The 22,278-nt window shown below is 45.8% G+C and overlaps 2 protein-coding genes across 2 annotated transcripts in view; one reads left to right on the forward strand and one right to left on the reverse strand.

Moving 5' to 3' along the window:
• Positions 1 to 14: 14 nt before the first annotated feature.
• ZMYND12 (zinc finger MYND-type containing 12) lies at positions 15 to 7,946 on the reverse strand. Its single transcript, XM_042478272.1, has 9 exons — positions 7,482 to 7,946; positions 7,136 to 7,390; positions 5,845 to 5,986; positions 4,490 to 4,661; positions 3,305 to 3,474; positions 2,945 to 3,067; positions 2,270 to 2,393; positions 1,324 to 1,469; positions 15 to 463 (listed from the first exon to the last, which is right to left on the reverse strand). Exons 2-9 carry the CDS (start codon positions 7,345 to 7,347, stop codon positions 344 to 346), a joined length of 1,209 nt encoding a protein of 402 aa, XP_042334206.1. The 5' UTR covers positions 7,348 to 7,390; positions 7,482 to 7,946; the 3' UTR covers positions 15 to 343.
• A 374-nt stretch (positions 7,947 to 8,320) lies between these two features.
• Positions 8,321 to 22,278, forward strand: part of PPCS (phosphopantothenoylcysteine synthetase) — a 28,785-nt gene continuing 14,827 nt past the window's right edge. Inside the window, exons 1-6 of the mRNA XM_042478630.1 lie at positions 8,321 to 8,899; positions 10,771 to 10,874; positions 11,656 to 11,970; positions 14,647 to 14,829; positions 18,840 to 18,960; positions 20,527 to 20,717. Coding sequence (XP_042334564.1) covers positions 8,386 to 8,899; positions 10,771 to 10,874; positions 11,656 to 11,970; positions 14,647 to 14,829; positions 18,840 to 18,960; positions 20,527 to 20,717 — 1,428 coding nt within the window. The 5' untranslated portion in view covers positions 8,321 to 8,385. The remainder of the gene's footprint in view (positions 8,900 to 10,770; positions 10,875 to 11,655; positions 11,971 to 14,646; positions 14,830 to 18,839; positions 18,961 to 20,526; positions 20,718 to 22,278) is intronic.

Here is a 22,278-nt window from a genome sequence, read left to right on the forward strand (position 1 = left end):
AGTCACAAGCATGGTGAAAACTAAGAAAGTGTCATTTAATTTTTATAGCTGTACATTTCTTCACTGGATAACCCTATACCACAACTGTGGAGCTAAGAACGCTGGATACATAAATGACAGATCTCTCTCACTTCTGTCCAAACCTTTACAATGCAGCAGCAGTCACAGTCCTTGTCTGTCGTCTTTCACTATGCAACTTGGCTTGCTTGCATAACCTTTTTAGAGTTACTGGTTTTGCACCATGTGGCCGACCCAGTCTTTCAGTGTGGCATAAACGTCAGGATATGGACTTTTCCAGCTGATGCGTCTCCACATGTGAATGAGAAGTAGTTGCAGAGGGCTCCTATTTGGCATAAATGGGTTTGGCTTTCAGCAGTTTGACCAAGTGTCGAAGGGACTCATTGGGTGCTGCTTTGGGCAGTTGCTTCATCATTCGTTGAACTCTCGCCACAAGTTCCTGAGCCTGTCATGAAACATGACATGGAGAGATGCAAAGATAAAAGTCACTCAGGGGTTGCAAAGCAGGAGAAAGAAAAGAAACAAAACTCAAGCAGAAGGTTGGCAGAAGAGTGGCCGCCTTGACATTAGCTGAATGATATAAGATATAGCTGGATGATTAGCAATCCTTGAAAAACAGAACAAGCAGGAGCTGGAGAAAAAGTTTGCAGAGCTCTAGCATTCTCCCAGAACCACCCAAGCTCCAAAAGGAGAGAGGGACTCCCTGTCTTGAGCCGGAATGTATTAAACATGTTAACATGCTAAAATAGGTTTAAAAGGTTAAAACTTTTTAAAATCATGCGCAAAGCATTTTGAAGTAAACCAGTTAGGCCCAAAAGCTTTAATGAGCATCCATGCTTTTATGTGACATCTGAATGAAGCCAGCATTGATGCCAATTAGATCTCCGAAGGTATTCCACAGCTGGAGTGCCACAGCTGAGAAGACCCACTGTGACTTACTTTCTATGGTGGGACACAGAAGAGGGTCCCACAGCAGATCTATACAAGTATGTACAGGGAGAGGGGGTCTCACACAAAGTATCATCAAAAGAAGGAAACATATTCAGAGGTTGTTGTGTTGGGTGTGCAGCAAAATATAACAAAATCCACAAGCAATGCCTTTCTTGGACCAACTCCAAAGTTTCAAATACACTATGCAAGCTTTCAAAACTTGACTGGCTTCTTCCTGAGGCAAAGACATTAAAAAACCATACAGGAGAAAAATAGGAATGAAGTTAAGAGTCCCAAGGCTTACATTCTATCAGAGATGTTACTCTATTATCAGTTAAGATGGTATTGAGGGATTTCACTGCAGGCAGAAGTTACCTTTGGCAGATCCAGGATCAAGTAGTGAAGCATAGCCAGAGCATGGACCACTTTGACTATCCTGGCCAGCTGTGGTTTTGAGGACTGCTCTTCGATTTCTAAGATGGCGTTTAACATCTGAGTCGCTTCAGATTGTTCCTGCTCATCTGCAATAGAGTAAGGTAACTTGGTGAAGGTGGCCAGCCTTAGCTGAGAGAGACAAGGGAAGAGAGAGAAAGAGAAAGCGAGCAGAATGTTTAGGACTGACTTGTTCTACTGTGACCTCTTGTAAATATTAACCCACTCCTTGAGATGCAGTGATAAAAGTGATATTAAAGCCACGGGTTTCTAAGCATAGTTACGCAGTCGTGGGGTTGGAACAGAATATAGCAGGATAGCAGAAAATGCAAACTGTAATCCTGGCCATAAATCTTGAAGAAAAGAGTCATGTAAGATGATGTCTTTAAAGCAGTCTGTTTGTACGGCTGAATACTGTACACTAAACTTTGTCAACACAACACTAGACAAAATTTCTCCAGACCAAATTTAGCTAAGAGGACATGCCCAATTTTCAGGATGCAAAAATCAAGGGTAGTTGTGTCAGCCATAAGAAGACTTTCAATAATTGTATTCAGTTAAAACTTTGGTTATCTATTGGCTTCTTTTGTCTAGAGTAACTTGAAGGGGGGAGCAGGACTGGGGCAGTCTGCCGAAAAGGAGCTTGAGGGCACTTTCCTCATCCCTAGTTTAGAGCAATAGAGTAGGTCTGCATAGCCTTGCATACTAGCAAAACAAAAACTCTGAGGAGTAAAGTAGCATTGTTTTCAGGTGGTGCATTCCACCCTAAGAGAGGCATCCCCACTTCTTCCTCTCACATGCCGCTTCTAAGACAGCTGTGACCTACCTTGAGTCCTGGAAATGTGAGGGAGGAAAGGAAGCAAAGGCATCTCGAGAAACGCAGAGTTACCCAGGGTCTTTTCGGCGGGCTCCTGTTCTTCAGTAGCAAATATGTCAAGCTGAGCCGGGGTCGTCATCGCCTGATAGCGCAGGTCGATCAAGTGGCTGAAGTGCTTGTGCCAAATATCAACAACCTGGTCAGAAAAAGAGCCATAGGCTTGTGAAAAGAAGGGTCAGTGTTATCTCCCTGGCTCTTTTAGCATCTGGGCTAGGCTACTGTAAATGGGGCTTCCAACACAAAATTCCAAGAAATGCAATGCGATGGTACCTAGCTGGCATCTCACTTTAACTTCAGCAGGGTAGCTAAGTCACTTGAAGGCACATCAGTATTCACTGATTTCTGATTTAATGATAGGTAGTAAACGCTTTAAGCTAAAACACACCAATATTTTCAGTCCTATCCCTTTTGCCTTTGGCCCTGTCCGCCTGTGAAACATGGCCCCTGTGAACTTCTTTGGAATTGACTTGGAATGTCAACCCTGTGATAAATACTAAGTTCAGAAGGCTCCCAAAAGGTATAGCCTTTGTATACTTTAACAGTAAACACAGCACACCACCCTGAACATGTCCGATCTTGTCTGTTCTCGGAGGTTAAGCAGGATTGGGCCTGAGTAGCGCTTGGACAAGACCGTGCTGCATCCACCGTTGACCGTAATTGAAACCTGGTCAGTTTGGCTCTACCAACCTCAGCGTAGAGGGAATTTGCAACGTCCACTACGTTCTTACGGAGAAAAACGTTGGCCATGTGGAAATAACCTCCTGATGTAGCGACATTGTTTGTCCCAAAAGCACAGGAGGCAAAGTATATCTGTAATTAAATAAAAAGCTTTCAAACGAAAAAGAAATCATTGAGATATGGAACCAGGGAAGAGGTTATAGGTTATTTGACCAAACCCGAGAATGCAAGCAACAAACAGAAACACTTCCTCTGTTTATTCTCCCCCTCCACAATAAACAGCAAGAATACACAACAGGAGACAGTGCTAGGATGGGGCTATTATAAGGGGGGCAGCTTGGCCTATGCCAAAGTACAACTGAGCCCTACATCATTAGCCAGATGGTACAGAGAGTCGTCAAAGTTCCCCCTGGCAGCATGGAGGAGACCCATGTTACGATGGAGCTTTGACTGAATAGCACTGTTGCAGTTAGGGTTCTTGAGGACAATCCAGAGAGCTTGTGAAAGGTATTCCTCTCCTTGGGAGACATGACCAAGGCCTGGCAGGAAAGAAAAACAATGAGTGTGTATTTAGTATCATTCCACCCAACAGGGATAAAATTCAACAGCATAGGAAGGGATAGAGGAAGTTTGTGAGTTTTGGACTGGTTTGAGGTTGTAAGGAAGTCCTCTGTATTTTGAATTACTCTGTATTTTTATTACTGCTGGCAGTGTGGCCTGACGAACTCAATTTGATCCTCTTTAGCCCCTTCCTCCAAATCCATTGAAATACAACATGCTGATGATGGGATAATAACACTATCACTCCCTCTCCCATGTATTCACTGTGTGCTTTTTAAAAACATGATGAAGAAACTGGCTTGGAAAGCTGACAGAGACATGTACTTTTGGGGTTGGTCAAACAAAGGTATTATTGCAGTATGGACTTTAGAACTGGTTAACCTTCTGAACTGTCGCTGAAAGCCACACTCTCAGTTAACTGACAGCAAAACACTCACAAGGCCTTAGACACGAACACTGATACATCATGGACACACTTCTCTTAAGACCGCCTCCTGAATGTAAGATCCTGGACATTCATCTTAACGTTAGCCTGTGTCTTTCTGCTGAAATTTGGTACCCTGCCATGAGTGTGGATGTGTTGGCCATTGTCACAAAATCCCACTAGCAAAAAGCTCTAACAGGCAGGCTTGTCACTTTGTAAAGTAAGGAGAGCTAATTTACACACATAGCTTCAAGTTAGGAGCAGAAATGCTTCTGTTGCCCACAAAATGCACAACAGAAATGGCTCCCTCCTATACCTTACTGAACGCAATGACTTCTGCAAACCTTGGACATGCTGACACCTTCCTTTTGTGTCTCTGCAGTCCTGTTCTGGTGGGTACCTTCCTGCCACATCCAACACTTCCTAGCAGGAGTGATGGGCATGGGAGTACCAGATGACAAAGAGCTGGTTCACTGCCACCAACCAACACATCACAGTGCCTTAAAGGTGGTCTTCTTCATCCAGAAAGCAACACGGAACTCCTTCAATGCAACTCTTGCCCAACTCACCTAGGCTTGCCTCGGCCAAGATGAGGTACGCCGGCACCAATTCCACAGAATCTGAGCCATAAACGCTGATGCTGAACTTGAGAGAGTGCAGAGAGGCTGGGATGGCCTCCTCATGTTTGCCTTCAAACAGGTAATTCTGGGCGATGGTGTATGTAAACTCTGCCAGAAACCTCTGCGGGAAAACAAGAACGAACGATCAAGCCCACTTGCCCCTGGCTGCAATTTGTACTCTCTAAGTTTAACAGCCAGTTTTTGGTATTGCTGCAGCATGCCAGCTCACACTACTAAGTTGTATTTCCTTCCTTTCTTCCTCAGTTTCTCTGGGCCATAAGGAAAAAAAAAACAAAAATCAAATGGTTCCAAAGGGTTGGCTTTTGTTAAATGAAAACATATGGAAGAATTTCCTGAGGGTAAGAGCTGCATGACAGTGGAACATGCTCCCTTGGTTCATGGAGACTCTGTGGATAAGACATCTCCAAGACCCCCTTGTCCTCCACTTAGGTTCTGTAATTTCAAGCCTGTGACCTCTCTGCTTGAGTGTATCCATCTGCAATGCAGTCTCCCTCTCTTTCTACTCTCCTCCACCTTTTCCTAGGCACCTTTTGGGCCTTTTCTAATAAGTCTTGCCTTCTTATTATGTGGCCAAAGTACAATGGGCATGGAGGTGAGATGGCAAGTTCCGTTCTAACAATGGTCAGGAGTGTGGTGGAGGTCTTTAAACAGAGGCTGGATGGCCATCTGTCAATGGGGATGCTTTCATTGAGACTTCCTGTATGGCAGAATGGGGTTGGACTGGTTGGCCCTTGGGGTCTCTTCCAACTCTACGATTCTATGGTTCTATGATTCTAGGAAAGATATTGCCTAAAGACCCATATGTAAAGGTCTAGATACCATACCCTGTGAAGGAGCTGGGTATATTTAGAGACAGTTAAGAGGGGGCATGACAGCCACGTTTAAATATTTGGAAGGGTATCTCATTGAAGATGGAGCAAGCTTGTATTCCGTCGACCCAGAGACTTGGGACACAGAGCAATGAGTTCAAGCTATAGGAAAAGAGATCCCACTTAAACGTTAGGAAGAATGTCCTGATGGTAGGAGCTGTTCAACAAGGAAATACATTGCTTCCTTGGAGGCTGGTGGAGTCTCCTTCTCTGGGGGTCTTTAAACAGAGGCTGGATGGCCATCTGTCAATGGGGATGTTTTGATTGAGTGTTCCTGCACGGCAGAATGGGGCTGGACTGGATGGTCCTCAAGGTCTCTTCCAACTCTGACCCAAACTCTATACTTTAAGCACAGCAGTTTAAAAGAGTTAAACCATCAACTATCCCCTATTCCACCTGCATCGCCTGAGTTACCTCTCTGCTTATCTTTTGCTCCTGGCCGTGTTTTCTCTCCTTCACCGAATTGTAAAAAGGCGATGCCGTCCGCAGCGGAAGGAGCAGCTGGCAGATCTTCTCATGGACGCTGATCCAGTCGGCGCTCTGGTGCTCCACCTCACTGAGGGGAGACAAGAAATGTGGTTAGTAATAGCACCTGAAAGCCTGTTGCTTCTTCTGGTGTGTCTTCAAGTCTATTCTGACTTATGGCGACCCTAAGGCAAACTTAGCGTGGGCTGTTTTCTTGGCAAGGTTTGTTCAGTGGAGGTTTGCCATGGCTCTCCTCTGAGACTGAGAGACTGTGACTTGCCCAAAGTCACCCAGCAGGGTTTTCATGGCTGAACCGGGATCTGAACCCTGGTCCGGAATTGTAGTCCAACGTAGTTTGACGTGGCTCCATCCAATGGAATCCAAGGTCTTCCGCCTTCACTGCCAAAGAGTGCTAGTGCCTCACCAAAGTACAAATCCCAGGATTCCATGGTGGTTCAGTTCAAATGGTGGCACAGTGGTTAAATGCCTGTACTGCAGCCACTCACTCAAAACCATCAGGTTGCGAGTTCAAGACCAGAAAAAGGGCTCAAGCTTGACTCAGGCTTGCATTCTTTCGAGGAGGTTGCTAAAATGAGTACCCAAATTAGCTTACAGTTGTAAACCGCTTAGACACTGCTTAGACGGTTTGTACAAAACTGCATTACTTCTGCAGTGGAGATAGACCCTAAGTCTTTCGCCAAACTACAAATCCTGGGACTCCGTCGAATGGTAGCCCTGGCGGTTAAAGACCCTCATCAAACTGCAAATCCCAGGATTCCCTAGGATGAAGTTATGGCTGTCAAAATGCATTATTTCTTCAGTGGAAACGCATCCTAAGACCCTCATGAAAAACTACAAATCCCAGGAGTCCATGGTGGTTCAATTCAAATGGTACAAAACTGTATTACTTCTGCAGTAGAGATGCACCCTATGTCCCTCACCAGACTACAAATCCCAGGGTCCTCTAGGATGGAGCTATGACGGTTAAAGCAAACTGCTTCATATTTTCAGTGGAGACGCACCCTAAGCCTCTTGTGAAACTACAAATCCCAGGATTCCGTAGGATGAAGCTATGGCTGCCAAAATGGTGGTGTCAAACTGCATTATTTCTTCAGTGGAAATGCACCTTAAGACTTTTATGAAACTACAAATCCCAGGATCCTCTAGGATGAAGCTAGAACAGTCAAAGCGGTACCAAGCTGTGTTATTTCTCCAGTGCGGATGCCCCCCAGCCCCTCACCAGTAGTAGGTGACCCCGCAGGCGCCGCAGCGGACGGTGGCTGGGCCCAGGCAGAGCTCGCAGAAGAGCCTCCGCCCGCGAGGCAGAGACAGCGGCTCCACGCGCTCCGTCTGCATCCTCCTCGCAGGCTCGGGCCTACGGTTGCTAGGGACGCCGTTGCTAGGGCCGCGGCGCCGAGGAACTTCCGGCGCGTCACAGCGCGCTCGCGCCATAGAGTTGCCATACAGCTACTTGTCGTTCAGCGGCTAGACCGTCCTGAAGGAGCGACCATAGAGAGGGAGGATGTAGAGCGACTCCATCTCCCCCGGAAGTCCTCCCTTTGCCAAGTAGAACAATGGATACATACCTCTGCGATGCTTGAACTGCCCCGGCTCCATCCTAGAGATACTTAAGCCTTCTTTACAGACAGAAGGACGAACCCCAGGCGCCCGGGCGGTTAAAGCCGGACAAAGCGCACCGTTTCCGCAGCGCAAAGGCAGGCAAAGGGGACCCAGATCCAGGCGCTGAAGCCACTTCCCCGAGCCAAAGGCCCCAGCCCCTGAGAGGCTTTAAAGGCAGGGCTTGCGCTGGAGGAAAATATATAGGCCAGGCTATATATATATCTGTATATGTAAATAAAGAATGTCAAACAAGACTATATGTAAAACAAGAATCTATCTCTCTATCTTATCTATGTATCTATCTCAATAATCTATCCATCCATCTAAATTACCTATCCATCCATGTCTATCTCAATCTATGTACCTATCCATCCATCTATGTCTATCTATCTCAAAATCTATCTCAATCTATGTATCTATCTATCCCAATAATCTATCAATCTATCTAAATAATCTATCTCAATAACCTATCTATCTATCTATCTATCTATCTCTTTCTCTCTCTCAATAATCTATGCATCTATCAAAGTAATTATGCATCTATCTCAATAATCTATCTCAATCTATCCATCTATCTAGTCTAGCTATCTCAATAATCTATGTATCTGTCTATCCATCTATATACTGTATCTCAATTATCTATCTCAATAATCTATCTCAATCTATCCATCTATCTAAATAGTCCATCTATGTCAATAATCTATGCATGTATCTCAATAATCTCCATCTCTCTCCATTATCTATTTGAACCCAAAGCAAAGACCACCGGTTGCTAGGCAACGGTGGGCGGGGCGGCCGGCGAGGCCCCTCCCACCCCGGAAGCGGAAGTGCCTCGTGCGCGTGGAGGCGGCGGCGAAGGACCAGGAGGCCATGGCCGAAGAAGCATCGTCCTCGGAGCCGCCTTCTCCCTCTTCCCTGGAGGCGGAGCGGGTGGTGTCTTCGTGGGCCCGGGCGCAGCGTTCCCGGGGCCGCCTCCGCGTGGCGCTGGTGACCTCCGGCGGGACGCAGGTGCCTCTGGAGGCGCGTCCGGTCCGCTTCCTGGAGAACTTCAGCAGCGGGCGCCGCGGGGCGGCTTCGGCCGAGCGGCTGGTGGCCTCGGGTTACGCCGTCTGCTTCCTGCACCGCGCCCGCTCCGCCTTCCCCTGGGCCAGGAGGGCCCTGCCCAGTTCCCCCGCCGCCCTCCTCGAGCTCCTCCGCGAAGAAGAAGGAGAAGGAGGGGAGCCGGCGGTGCGCGTGGCCCCGGGCGCGCTCCCGGGGCTAGTGCCCGCCTTGCGCGCCTACCGCCGGGCCAAGGAAGAGGGCGCCCTCCTGGCTCTCGAGTTCACCGGCCTCCAGGAGTACCTTCAGCTCCTCCGCGCCGCCGCCAGGGCCCTCGCCCCCCTCGGTACGAAGCAGCAACAGCCACAACAACACAAGGGCCCTGATCCCGCCCCAGCCCCTTCCGACCAAGTGGCGCCAGGGATCCTGGGAGACCCTGAGCCTCTCTGTCTAGTGCCGCAAGCGCCAAGGAAGGGCGCCCTGAGTCTAAGGAAGCCCAGCATGCCCCTTCTCATATTTAGTATTAGTATTAGTAGTATTGGATTTAAAGACGTCTGAGAAAGCAGACTTAAGTCTAGGAAAGCCATGCTGCCAACTTCTTTCTTGCAGTGAGTCTCAACTGATCCCACAGACTAACATGGCTATATCTTTTAATAATAATCACAGTAACCAAAAGCATCTGAGGAAGTAGAATCAAGTCCAGGAAAGCTCACACTGCCAGCTTCTTTCTTGCAGGGAGCCTCAAAGAACTACAAGATCTCTATTATTATTATTATTATTATTATTATTATTGGATTTAAAGACGTCTGAGAAAGCAGACTTAAGTCTAGGAAAGCCATGCTGCCAACTGCTCAAAGGCACTACAAGATCTCTCTAGATATTGATTCTACAGACTTAACACAGCTATATCTGTGTTCTATCTGGTTAAGAGTTGCTAAGATAGCCCTGTTTAAATACTTGAAGGGGCATCATATTGAGGAGGGAGCAAGCTTATTTTCTGCTTCTCCAGAGACTAGGACCCAATGGAGCAATGGATGGAAGCTGCAGGAAAAGAGATAACAGCTTAACATTAGGAGGAACTTCCTGAGAGTAAGGGCTATCCGACAGTGGAACACACTCCTTCCTCAGAGATTATAGTGGAGTCTCCCTCCTCGGAGGTCTTTAAGCAGAGGCTGGATGGCCATCTGTCAGGGATGCTTTGATGGAGAGTTCCTGCATGGCAGAAGAAGGGGGTTGGACTGGATCAGGGCCCTTCTTGGGGTCTCTTCCAACTCTACAATTCTATGATTCTGTGATGATCTTTGAATAATAATAATAATAATAATAATAGTGTGGTAGTAGTAACCAAAATCATCTCAGGAAGGTGACTTAAACCTAGGAAAGCTCCTGCAGCCAACTCATTTCTTTCAGTGAGTCTCAAAGGTGCTACAAGATCTCTCTACATACTTATCCTATAGACTAACATGGCTATATCTTTGGATTCTACAGGAAACTACAGTTCCCAGGATTCCATAGCACCGAGCCAGGGCCGTTAAATCAATCTCAGGCTGCATTGTTTCAGTGTGTTAAGGCACCTCACTGCTTTAACGGCCACCCCTCCTTGCTCTGGTATGCTGGGATTTGTAGGGTTTTTTTTGTTGTGGCACCTAACAGAGAAGGCTCCTTGTCTCACAGAGCTAGAAATCCCAGGCACTACTGAGCCATAGCTTGGTGGAGACCAGGGTTTGAATCCCCTTTGCTCAGCGGTAGAAGCCCACTTGGCGAGCTTGTCCCTGTCACACCCTCTCAGCCTAGACTAGGACTCTGGAGACATGCGGGTCAAATCCCAACTTTGGCCACAAAACCCACTGGGCAAGTCTCAGCCTCTCGGCAAACCTCCTCTGGACAAACCTTGCCAAGAAAACCCCACAATAGGTGCACACTAGAGTCGCCATAAGTCAGAAACAACGTAAAGGCACACAACAACAACAGTTTCAGAGCAGCCACTGGTGCTGCAGTCATTTCCACAAATAATCAGAGACTTCTTGTATATTGCTCTAAAAAGGAGTGTGGATTTTGCAGCTGAAGCCTTGGCAAGCTCACAGCAAAAGCGCCTTAAAAGGGGCTCATACTAGTTTGCATTTTTGACAGCATGAGATGGGTAGAAAGCAACCAAAACAAATGATATGGATGTTAGCCCATATGTATCTCTCAACTTCCCTCGCTTCTCCCCATTAGGTTCCAGTGCCATGTTCTACTTGGCAGCCGCTGTGTCCGATTTCTACATCCCTCCTTCCGAGTTGCCTGAACACAAGATCCAGTCGAGCGACGGACCCCTCCAGGTGAGGCTGAACCGCTGTTGGGACTTTGGAGCAGCACCTGGTTAGTTAGGCCTGTAACAGAAATCTCCTGTGTTGGAACAAGGTAAACCTCATTCCACCAAAGAGAGTCAACTTAAAGATTAGGAGGAAGTTCCTCACAGTAAGAGCTGTTCCACAGTGGCACATGTTCCCTCGGAGTCTGGTGGAATCTCCTTCTTTGGAGGTCTTTAAACAGAAGCCGGACGGCCATTTGTCAGGAATGGTTTGATTGTGTATTCCTGCATGGCAGAATGGGGTTGAACTGGATGGCCTTTGAGGTTTCTTCCATCTCTAGGATATCCAATGACAGAGGAGATGCTGTCTGAGCTGCAACTGGGCAGTATGCCTTAGGTTTACCACTTTTTAGAAAAGGTCATTCTTGACCCTAAAATGGGGGGGAGGCCGTTTGGGGACATTTTTTATCTGCCCGAGGGCACAAAAATGACTCGAGGGCTGCGCTGTGCCCACCCCATCAAAGCCGACATTTGAACATTTGCAACCTGTCCAGGGTTTGAGACAGGGTTCTTTCTTGGAGATCTCTAGTGTTCCCTAGCAGTCCTCCACGGGGGTACTAACCAGACCAAACCTAGCAAATCTGTCAAGGCTGATGCGTTTGGGGTGATTTGAGGTTTTGGGGAGAAATGTGAAAGAAGGAGGGTTGCCCACTCCCACTTTTGTCATCCTGCTTCCTTCTCAGACGTTGATCTTGAAGAGATTTCTCCCTTCTCTTGAATGTAGTGTTCTTTCTTTCTTTCTTGCACAGATCACGATGAAGATGGTACCAAAGATGCTCTCTCCTCTGGTGAAGGAGTGGGCTCCGGAGGCGTTTGTGGTCTCCTTCAAACTGGAAACGGACCCTTCCATCTTGCTCCAGAAAGCCCGGCAGGCCTTGGAGAAATACCGGCACCAGGTGGTGGTTGCCAACATGCTCGACACACGTAGGACCTTGGTGATCGTGGTCACTAGGGAGACGGAGACCCGGTTGGCCCTCTCCGAGGATGAAATTGCTCAGGGCATGGAGATTGAGGAAAAGATCATCAGCCACCTGGAGTCGCAGCACACGGCTTTCATGGAGAAGTGACTCTCTGAGCAAACGGGGGGCTCCTTTGAATCCTCAAAGCTTAACTAAGAAACGGTTTTGTGGTGGTGGGACTGGGCATCTTCTCCGGAATTGGAGGCTGCTGAACTCAAACTCTGTGTAGGGTGAAACGGCGGTACAACTTAACAAGTTTTTTTATTTGCACAACTTTGCTGCTCGCTGGAGAAAAAAATATACGTACATAAATAATAAGAACTTTCCAATGTGCTGCTTGGATCTTTTTTCTTTTCTGTTTTCTTTTGGGGAGCTTGTTGAATGGCAGCCTGCATTAAAATTATTCCCCGTGGCTTGCCCTGTTTTTGGTGACAGCTTTCTGAAATCACCAACGACCGCTAAAAGGAAAAATTACCCAGGTTTCTGAGCTCCTGTCTAGGAACAAAGGATCCTCCCTAGCTCTTGAATGCAATATCTTTTCAATCAGAAGGGTTATCTGAATGCTGGTTGAACAACATACCCTCCAACTATCCCGATTTGTCAGGGACCGTCCCAATTAAGCCTCTATTATCCTCTCCTAGCTTATATGTTCTTCCTCTTTAATAAGCTTTGTCATGTTGACCACACTGATGTTGTTTGGCCACATATGCCCCAGTTTTCATGTGTCAAACATTGGTGAGTTTACTTGTTCGCAAGGTCAGCTAGGCAATGCTGATGGCCTCCATGTAAATCTCATTTATGCTACAATATGAAAAAATACCAAGTACTCAAAAGATGTTTTAAAACACAGTTCTGGGATCAGTAAAATACCTCTGATTTTGCCCTGGCGGAAATAGACGTTCCTGGCATTACACAGCTGTGTTATATGAGATCCACGCAGACAGTGTGGCAGACGCAGGATTCCCTGCCCACTTGCATGTGGCCACACTTTCCGTAATAAAACCCAGTTTGTATTGTACAGTACAAAACACACATTGTGCTTGGCAGACCAAAAGTGTATACTCCCATCAAGGAAGCCCCGGTTGCTGCACCAAGTCTGCAAGACCTGAGCAGGGCTGTTGATAACATGGGACTTGCAGTTTTGTTGTTGTTAACTGCCCTTGAGTTGACTTTGACTCATGGCAACCCTGTGGATGAGGCGTCTCCAAGACGCCCTTGTCCTCCACCACTGATCTTCTCAGATCCTCCAAATTCATACCCGTGGCCTTTTCAATTGAGTCCATCTGTTTAGCATGTGGTCTTCATCTCTTTCTATTGCCTTCTATCTTCCCTAGCATTATTGTCTTTTCCAGTGAGTTGTGTCTTCCCGTGATGTGTCCAAAGGACAACAGCCTCAGTTGGACCACCTTGGCTTCCAGGTAGAGTTTGGGATTAATCTCTTCCAGGACCCACTTGTTTGTCTTCTTGCCCGTCCATGGGATCCTTAGCACTCTTTCCAGCACCACAACTCAAATGAATGCATTTTCTTCCTATCTGCTTTCTTCACTGTCCAGCTCTCGCATTTGCACACAGTGATGGGAAATACAATGCCTTGGGCGATCCATAACTTTGGTGCTCAGTTGCATATCTACATTTTAGGATGTTTTCTAATTCTTTCATGTGTTTTTGTGTGTATGGCCTTGTTGCTATGACGGCACCCCGGGGCCTTCCTGAGCCGAGGCCTGGCGAAGCCTTACGACAGAGTAGGCCGTGTTGCCATGGTTTCTGCGGCCTACTCCGCAGCCTCACGTAATCCCATCCCGTTTTGTTAGTCCAGCCGCCGCTAAGGCCGCATGGAGGGAGCCCAGCCGGTGAGTACAAAGGCAAAGTGGTTCTGCCTCCGTGTAATGAAAGGGGGGGGGATAATCAGTTATTTTTAGGGGGGGCAAAACCACCAAGCGTTCCTCCAAGCGTCCGTCTCTGGTAAGTTACTTCAAACACACACCCGAGAAGCGTTGAAAAACGAGCCCTTCTTATGCACAAAGGCAATGAAACAATGCAATTTAGGGTGCGTCTACATTGTGGAATTAATGCAGTTTGACACCGCTTTAACTGCCTTAGCCCCCTCCTACTGAATCCTGGGTTGTATAGTTTGGTGAGGCACCAGCACTCCTTGATAGAAAAGGCTAAAGATGTTGTAAAACTACCAACCCCAGGATTTCATAGGATGGAGCTTCAAAGTCGTGCCAAGCTACATTATTTCTACAGTGTAAATGCACCCAGAGCCAGCGCGGTGAAGTGGTTTGGGCACTGGACTATGACTCCAAAGACCGGGGTGAGATTGTCAGCTGGGCTATGGAAACCCATTAGGTGACCTTGGGCAAGTCACACTCTCTCAGCCTTGGGAAGGAAATGGCAAACTCCTGCTGAAGTAACTCTTGCCAAGAAAACCCTGTGATGTCAAGTCGTTCCTGACTTATGGTGACCCTAAGGTGAACCTATCTTGGAGTTTTCTTGGCAAGATTTCTTCAAAAGGGGTTTGCCTCTGCCTTCCTCTGAGGCTGAGAGAGTGTGACTGGCTCAATCATTCAGTGGATTTCCACGGCTGAGCAAGGATTAGAACCCTGGTCTCCCAGAGTCCTAGTCCAACACTTAAACCGCTACGGCATGTTCTCTGCGCTCAGAATGAGAGCCAGGATGTCATAGTAGTTTGAGATCACAAAAGGTTTCCTGACCGAGTTCTTTAACAGTATATCCAGTATATTAAAAAAAGACAAATACCTTTTCTTGTTTCTTCTATAGGAGCGATCTCACATAGAAGACATCAGGCAGCAGCTCAAGGAAGAAGGGGTCGATCCCACAGCTCCCGTCGATGATCAGCTTTGCTACGTCTGGAACTTGTTCCTGCGTGGTCAAGAGGAACTGCGTTCTGCAGCCGGCGAGTTGGAGAAGCTGCGACAACAGCAAGCGGAAGAGATGAGAGAGGTAAGGTCTCAAATGTACTCTGGAGGAGCCCCATAGGCTTCTAAAGGACTTTGCTGGAATAGAAGCTTGTAAAGGAACAGGCTCCTTTGTTTGTTGAAGACTGAGGTCCATAGTCGAAACAAATATAGTAGGTCCTCCACTTTCACTGGGGTTAGGGGCACAGGACCCTCATGAAAGTGGAAACAATGCATATAAAAAGGCATTCAATCTCTAGGTTCTCCAGCATAACTCTGTGGTCAGTATCTGCCAGAGACTGAGCATAGAATTGTGTTGAAGGACCCATAAATGCCTAGAGAAGGGTTCTCTCTAGAATCTGAAGGTCCTCCAGCGCAAGCTCTCATTTTACTTTTCTTTATTTATTGGATTTGTGTCCTGCCTTTCTCCTAAAATGGTGGACACTGGCCATAAAGTCGCACTGAAAGACATAGAGATTCCCAGAGATAACATATTACTCAAATGTGTGAATAGTCAAATTCGTAAGTCAGAACCACAAAAGTCAGAACCACAAACCAAAAGAAATAAGATTTTGAGCAGGGCATGAACATGAAATAGTGCTGCAATACCGCTAAGTAATTTTTTAATAGTGCTTTTTAGGTCTCCTTTTATTTGTTTGGTGAAACGCATGGTCTGTTCAGTGCTAAAGTCGTGTTGGTGTGCATAAGTAACTTTAGCTAGAGAGTGACAAAATATTGGGGGGGAAAACAGGAAAGTGGATGACAAGAGAGGTGAGATCGGACTTGTTCATGCTTTATTTTCTGTCTTTAGTTCAACTACCATTTGGGGTAACATAGTGGCTGAAACTGTATTTAGTTTGCCTCCTTCTGAGCATAAATCTTCTCACAAGGACGTGGAGGATTTGATCTGTACCTTTCAATCTTGATTTTTAAGTTCCAAAGCGTGCTGTATTAGCCATTTGGGAAATCAGGATTGCTTCTCTCGATAGTGTTAACTTTTATCTAAACCAGAGTACTGTGTATTTGTTTCAGATCTTTGCCTTGTCACTATGATCTTGTAAGGCATACCAAAGGTTGAAATAAACAGGGCTTTATCTTTTTGTCCCATTTTATATCCTGCTTATTTCGGCATGGCCAGAGTCCATGTTTTTCCTCCCTGACTTCATGGGTCTGGTATTTTATATGTGTCAGAATTTACATTGTAGGAATCTGGTATGTCGTCAATAGAAAATCTGGTATGCGCAGCCCATGGGGAGCTTTCCGAGACAGTCCCCCTCTGAACGGAATGGGGTTTGCGCAAGATCCTGTGTTGAGCAAGGCCTAATCGATTCAACATGGCTGGGGGTAGGAGCCATTCTGGGTGGGTTGTTTCCCCGCAGCCTTTAACCCGGGGAAACAAGACAATAGAAACAGCAGGGGTGAGAGATGTCTCATATCTTGAACTCAGCTGTCAATTTCCTTTCTCCAGCGATGATTGATTTCCTTCCTCCACTGTTGTCTTGGCAGGTGACAGCTAGATCTTTTCCAGGGTGTTTCAAGTCCCCAAAGGTTGTTTTTCCACTTGGGTTTCATGCTTGCAAAGGCTTCTGCCCTGTCCCACGTCTTCCCTGCTGTCAGCAAAGAACATAATACGTAAGCCAGTGAGGTCCCTCTTTGAGCAAAGGATGTATGAAGGGCACACTTCAGTATACATTTTGTCCTGGCTTTGGACAACAGATTCAGAGACCAGAAGAGCCCCTGGTCCTTCTAGATAAGGCAAGAAGATCTGTGGCATTTGGCATCCTGTTTCTCACAGACACCTACTTTTATCTCCCTGCTCCTGGAGATAGGATGATTTTCCATGCTTCCTTGGGACATGATTTTCCATGCTTCCTTGAGGCTTGGAATGTGGGAGGACTTGTGTGTCTGTGTGTGTGTACCTTCATGTCACTTGTCAGCTTATGGTGACCCCATGAATTTCATAGGGTTTTCTTAGACAAAGAATCCTCAGAGGTGGTTTTGCCAGTTCCTTCCTCTGGAATATAGTCTACAGCATTTGGTACTCACCCACAGTCTCCCATCTCAGTACTAACCAGGTTGAACCTTCTCAGTTTCCAAGATCAGATGGGATTTGGTGCCTTTAGGATGTTTTGGCCTTAGGAGGACCTTAAAGGATAGCTAAAGCATTTTTCAGTTTTGGAACTTTCTGGTATTAATGGGTCCCAGAATTGATGGACATACCAAGACCATGATTTCTATCCAGATCCTTGGGAGTCTCTTTAGTTCTTGTCAGCGAACAAGCAGCAAACAACGGTGACCAGCACTGAGCTAGTAGTCCGTGCTTGTTACTGGATTATTTGAAACTCAGCTAGGTAGATCTTCAGTGTCTTGCAAGGTGGGCAGGAGTTAGATCAAGATCTATTGCAGGTTGGGCAATCTCCTTGGGGCAGCATATGGCTCCCAATGGTGTTCTGTGGCCCTCCACTCTCCAATCTCTTTGAATTGCCCTTTTTGGGGAAAACATGAGGAACTCTCTTTCTTGGAGGTGTGCAGGAGGGGTGCTTTACCTTTCAAATAGGTTGCAGGCCCACTTTGCACTGTTGAACATCAAAAGGACTAATTTTTCAAACCATAAGTAGACTTCTGGTCACCTCAGCCACATTTTGGGGGCCTTGGAGGATCCTGGGGTAAGAAAACTGGCACACCGACCAGCTGAAGTTCAGCATTTCTGATCTGGGTGATCAGCTGTCGATCAGTAACAATTTCCGACTCCAAGTTTGACAGTAGCAGCAATAAAACAGCTCTCCTTGCACCCTAAATGATATTTCTGATCGACCTGTCTGTTTCTCTTAAGGTACCTAGAAGCAGATTTTTATTCAGGCTCTAAGTTATTTCTAAGCTATTTCTAAGTTATTTCCCTTTGTTCCAAGTGCAGGTCAGTGAATCTCAGTGTTCTATTAAACTGCAAATGTCTAGCGGAACGCAAAGTCTGAAAGTCCAAAGTCTACATGCTCTTGGCATCTTCTGCGTAGACAGCACTGGACTGTCCTGGCCTTTGCCTGCCGCTGGGCAGATCAGAATTGCTGTGCTGAGAAATTCCCGGAAGTCTGAAGATGTCCAAGAAGGGTTAACCTTTAAGTAGACTGGGGCCCTCATGGTTACAAGCAGAGCATTCCTTGTGCCAAGAGTTAGACAAAGCAATGGCTCCATCTGCTGACAGATAAAGAGAGCCCAATGGATTTTTAAAACCATCCAAGCTTTTCACTGATATTCGGGCCAGCCTCCAATATTATCAGTGGTGGTGCTATATGAGAACTGATAATACTGGTCAATGTCTGAGAGTGGAATTCTGCTGGTGGAACAGCAGGATCCAGTAACACAAAAGTGTAACACCCTCCTCCCCATTGTGTCCCCCTGCACACCCCAAAACCAGCCCTGGAAGCCTGACAAAACCTTCTGGAGCTGGTTTTCAGGCAGAACAGGAGGCTGAAGGGGGAAGCAGAAGGCAAGGGGGAAAAGTCCTGCTGTGACTGGCAGAGGAACATAATTAATTTAGCATCCTGGTTGTGGGTTGTAATTCTTACAATGACCCTATAAGGCTGGACTGAGGGATTTGTAGTCCTCCCAGATGTTGATGAGTTGTGACGCCGTGAATCCTCAATGCTATGTTGTGCCTTGCAGTTGCACATTGTGATTACTCCAGATAAATGGTGCTAGGCTATCTGGATAAGGAGTGTTCTCTGAGAACCTCAGAACCTATGACTCCATCCCCGTGACACGACTGTTTAGTGGTTTGTTTGGTTTGTTAAAATATTTTCTTCCAAAGGTTGAGATACCTCTCCTGTGGTTCAGTTACTGTCAGTAAGAGCTTTAAGCTAAAACACGCTGGTATCTTCAACCCTACCAGTTTTTGCTTTTGGTCTTGCCTTACCACTGGAGTGCGGCCCCTGACAACGGCCCCGAAATTGAATTTACCTCTCTTGGTGTCTTGGTGAAAGAGGTTCTCTTCACATAAGGAATCTTCTTGCATTCTTCTTGGACACTCTTTTTGAGTTTACGTTGTTGTTCTCTTTGTAGGTAGAAAACTACGTGGGCCACGTCCGTACCCTGACAGAAGCACGGGATGCTCTGGTGACCAAATATGAAAGGGAGAATGAGCAGCTCAGGATAGAAGTCACACAACTGCAGCTGGAGCATGGTATATGCCTCTCCTTTGCCTTATTGTGCTGAACATGAAGGGTCTGGGAGCTTCAAGAAGGTTTGGTGTCCCAGAGAAACCAAAGCAAGCAGCACAGAAAGCATCAACTTCTCCTTCTGCATTTGTATCCTGGCACCTTCATTAGTCTGGAGAGCTTTCTTCTCTTCTCTGTAGCCTGTCGAATGGAAAAATGAGTTTTTAGCATTGGGATCCAGCCTTGTTCCATAGATGGGGAAGTTTTAGGGGTTGCACTTTGGGACTTGGCAGGCCACATACCATCCAACGGCTGCATGCTTCCTTTCCAGCTTTATGGGATATGCTCATACATCTTTTTTTTTAACAGTGATTTTCTGTTTCCTCTCCTTTTTTGTGGTTCTTTTAATCACGCTAACTTTCAGTGTTTTTTTAAAAGACATTGGTATGTGGAACATTGACTTCTCCAAAGGTTTCAAAAGCCCTGGGAGGCAGGTTAGGATGTGGGACTCTGTTGCTTGGAGGTCATTTGCGGTGGCAGGAGTCTCCTTTCAGAACGTTGTGCATGCCTAGATTTGTGTTTTACTGTATCTGCACAATTGTGGCTGCAAAAGACCATGCAAGCATGTTGCATCAGATGGCTTCCCCCCCCTTCCAAATTGCTTACAGTATGGCAAAAATACAGTCTGATTTTCTTCCGGTCACTGCCCTTGTTGGTTCTCATTCGGTCCCTGAGCTGCGTCCACATAACTGACCTTGATGGAGAACTTACTTTGTAGTTTGTGGGTAAATCAATATGTCACATGGGGTAGGATCAACAGCTTTTGTCAGAGGGGTCATTTGGTTGCAAAACAACATGAGCACAAACCGGACGCGTGAAAACACACAGCAATTTAGTACAGCTGGGGGAACATGCTTTTGTTGACATCTTAGAGTTGTGAAGTATTTTTATTTTATCCATTAATTTGTTCCATTCGTATATTGCTTTTCATTTGCCCTTGTTCAGTCTCAGTACACTAAAAAGAGACAACTGTATTCAATAGAACATTATGGAGAGAGTGGCAGACAAACTGGTTGTGCAATATACAAACTGGCAAAAGCTGCAGCCACAATGTCGAATCCCATATTTTTCAGGATGCCTTTGTAATTCCTGTGTGTTAGTTTCTCAGTGGATTGGGAACTCCAAATTCGAGCCCAGTTGAGAAATTGACAAATTTCCGTTCCACCTTTCTAGGCTCAACTGGGATTCTCAGATTTAGGTGACTATCCCCTCTTCTCCATTTCTGTCTTGAAAAGTGTCTGTGTCTATACTTTCCTCACTTGTTGAACTTGGTGTTTTTTTATTCCATATGATTGGTATTCAACATATCATACTAAATGACCTCACCGACGGCTATCTTGTGTCACATCACCCAAATTTTCTCCTTGTGATATTGCAAGAGATTGTTCCTGGTGGACCGCTAACTAACTAACTACTATACCACAAAAGCTTTTTAGAAAATGATGATGAATCAGAGCAACTCTCTTTCTCCAAAAGAACTTCTGCTGAAGGACATAAATGTGTGCTTGTGTTGTCCCTCCATCTCCTTCCAGAATCCCAGCAGCAAGAAGTGCAAGACATGCTGGAGCAAGAAGGCCTGCTAGATATCACCCATAGTAGCCCCAGTGAACAGGTGGCTTACTTACTAGTAGAAAGAAGCACCCTTCTGGAGAAAATTGAGGCCCTGGAGCAAAATCTGGGATTCCCCAACTCTTTGGAAAGCCTCTGTGCTGCTCAGCCTCAGGTGTGTAGTATTGATTTGAAATTCTTTTATAGCCTATCAGTTTTCTTTACGCACGCTCAAGATTATGCACCAGGCTTAAAACATTCAAAACAAATCTTAATCAGTGATCAATGGGAAAGGAAGTTGGTTTGAATAGTAGTAAGGAATGTGAAAAGAAGGTTAGAGTATGTGAGAGAAGGTGAGAGGTTGGGAGAGAGGAATGACTGAGAGGGAAAAGGAGGGAAGGAGGATGATGGTAGATGTGGAAGAAGTAAGAAGGGTTTATAGAAGAAAGGAGGAGGAAGGGGAGGGGAAGGAAAGGAAAGAGAGTAAAAGAAAAGTAAAAGGATAAAAGGGAAGGAATAACCAGAGAGATGAAGAAGGAAAGAGCCAAAAGAAGGTGGAAGGTAATAACTGATAAAGGAAAAAGAAATTGAGTTATAAATACAGAAGATTGTATTTTGGTTGTATATTTGTTGTATTTGTTTACAATTAACACTTGTATTTGGTTTTTTTATAGTTTTAATGTGTATGTTTTAAATTTAATAAACATTTAATTTAAAAAATCATTCAAAACAAATTCGGTTAAAAAAATCTTAAGTAGAGATTCAATAAAAGTACAGGAATTTAAATAAGCCTGCCACAAAAATAACTGGGATCCAGAACACATAAACATATATATCCTAATACCAACAATGTGTAATGTTTTAATCTTATAAAGCATGGATGGGCAATTCCCAGGTGTTTGGGGCCACAGGACTTCAGAGGGGCACAGCCCTCCATCCACTGTGTCCTTACCTTGAATTGAATTGGCCACCACAGCTAGAGATGTGAATTTTAAAAACTGCCAACAGAAGTGAAGTCTTGGAGCTTGCCCAGCACCCCTGAGAGCAGTAAAAACAACGCAGCACATAAAACCAAAGTAAAACTATTCTTACCAGTTCTTTTCGTGTGTGTGCAAGGATGGACTGGACCAGATCCGTCAGACTCTGGAAGATGAGCTTCAAGAGCTACAGGAATCCATACTGAGGAATAAAGTAAAAACAAATCATAAAAACTGGAAAAACGGTTCTACAGTGGGCCCTTGGTATCCACTGGGGTTTGGTTCCAGGACCCCCCTCCCCCGAGGATAACAAAATCCATGGATGCTCAAGTCCCATTAAATACAATGGCATAGTAAAGTGCTGTCCCTTATATAAAATGGCAAAATCAATATTTGCTTATTGGAATTTATGTATTTTAAAAAATATTTGCTTGAATCCATGGATAAAAAAATCCGTGGATAAGGAGGGCCAACTGTATTTTCTTTCACATCTCACATAGTGCGGCCCCTTAGAATTAAAAAAGGACATTGAGAAACTAGAGCCATGTGTCCAAAGGAGGGTGACTAAAATGGTGAATGGTCTGGAGCTGGGGATGTTCAGCCTGGAGAAGAGAAGGTTAAGAGGTGATATGAGAGCCCTGTTTAAATACTTGAAGGGATGTCATGTTGAGGAGGGAGCAAGCTTGTTTTCTGCTGCTCCAGAGACTAGAACGCGGAACAATGGATGCAAGCTCCAGGAAAAGAGATTCCAGCTCAACA

The sequence above is a fragment of the Sceloporus undulatus genome, chromosome 7 (assembly GCF_019175285.1).
Source record: "Sceloporus undulatus isolate JIND9_A2432 ecotype Alabama chromosome 7, SceUnd_v1.1, whole genome shotgun sequence".
Taxonomy (NCBI): domain Eukaryota; kingdom Metazoa; phylum Chordata; class Lepidosauria; order Squamata; family Phrynosomatidae; genus Sceloporus; species Sceloporus undulatus.

Coding starts and splice junctions, on each gene's coding strand:
- ZMYND12 (XM_042478272.1), bottom strand. CDS start 7,347: ATGGCGCGAGCGCGCTGTGACGCGCCGGAAGTTCCTCGGCGCCGCGGC. Junction 5,987..7,135: donor TGCGGGGTCACCTACTACTG/GTGAGGGGCTGG, acceptor GTCTCCCCTCAG/TGAGGTGGAGCACCAGAGCG. Junction 3,475..4,489: donor CTTGGCCGAGGCAAGCCTAG/GTGAGTTGGGCA, acceptor CTTTCCTGCCAG/GCCTTGGTCATGTCTCCCAA.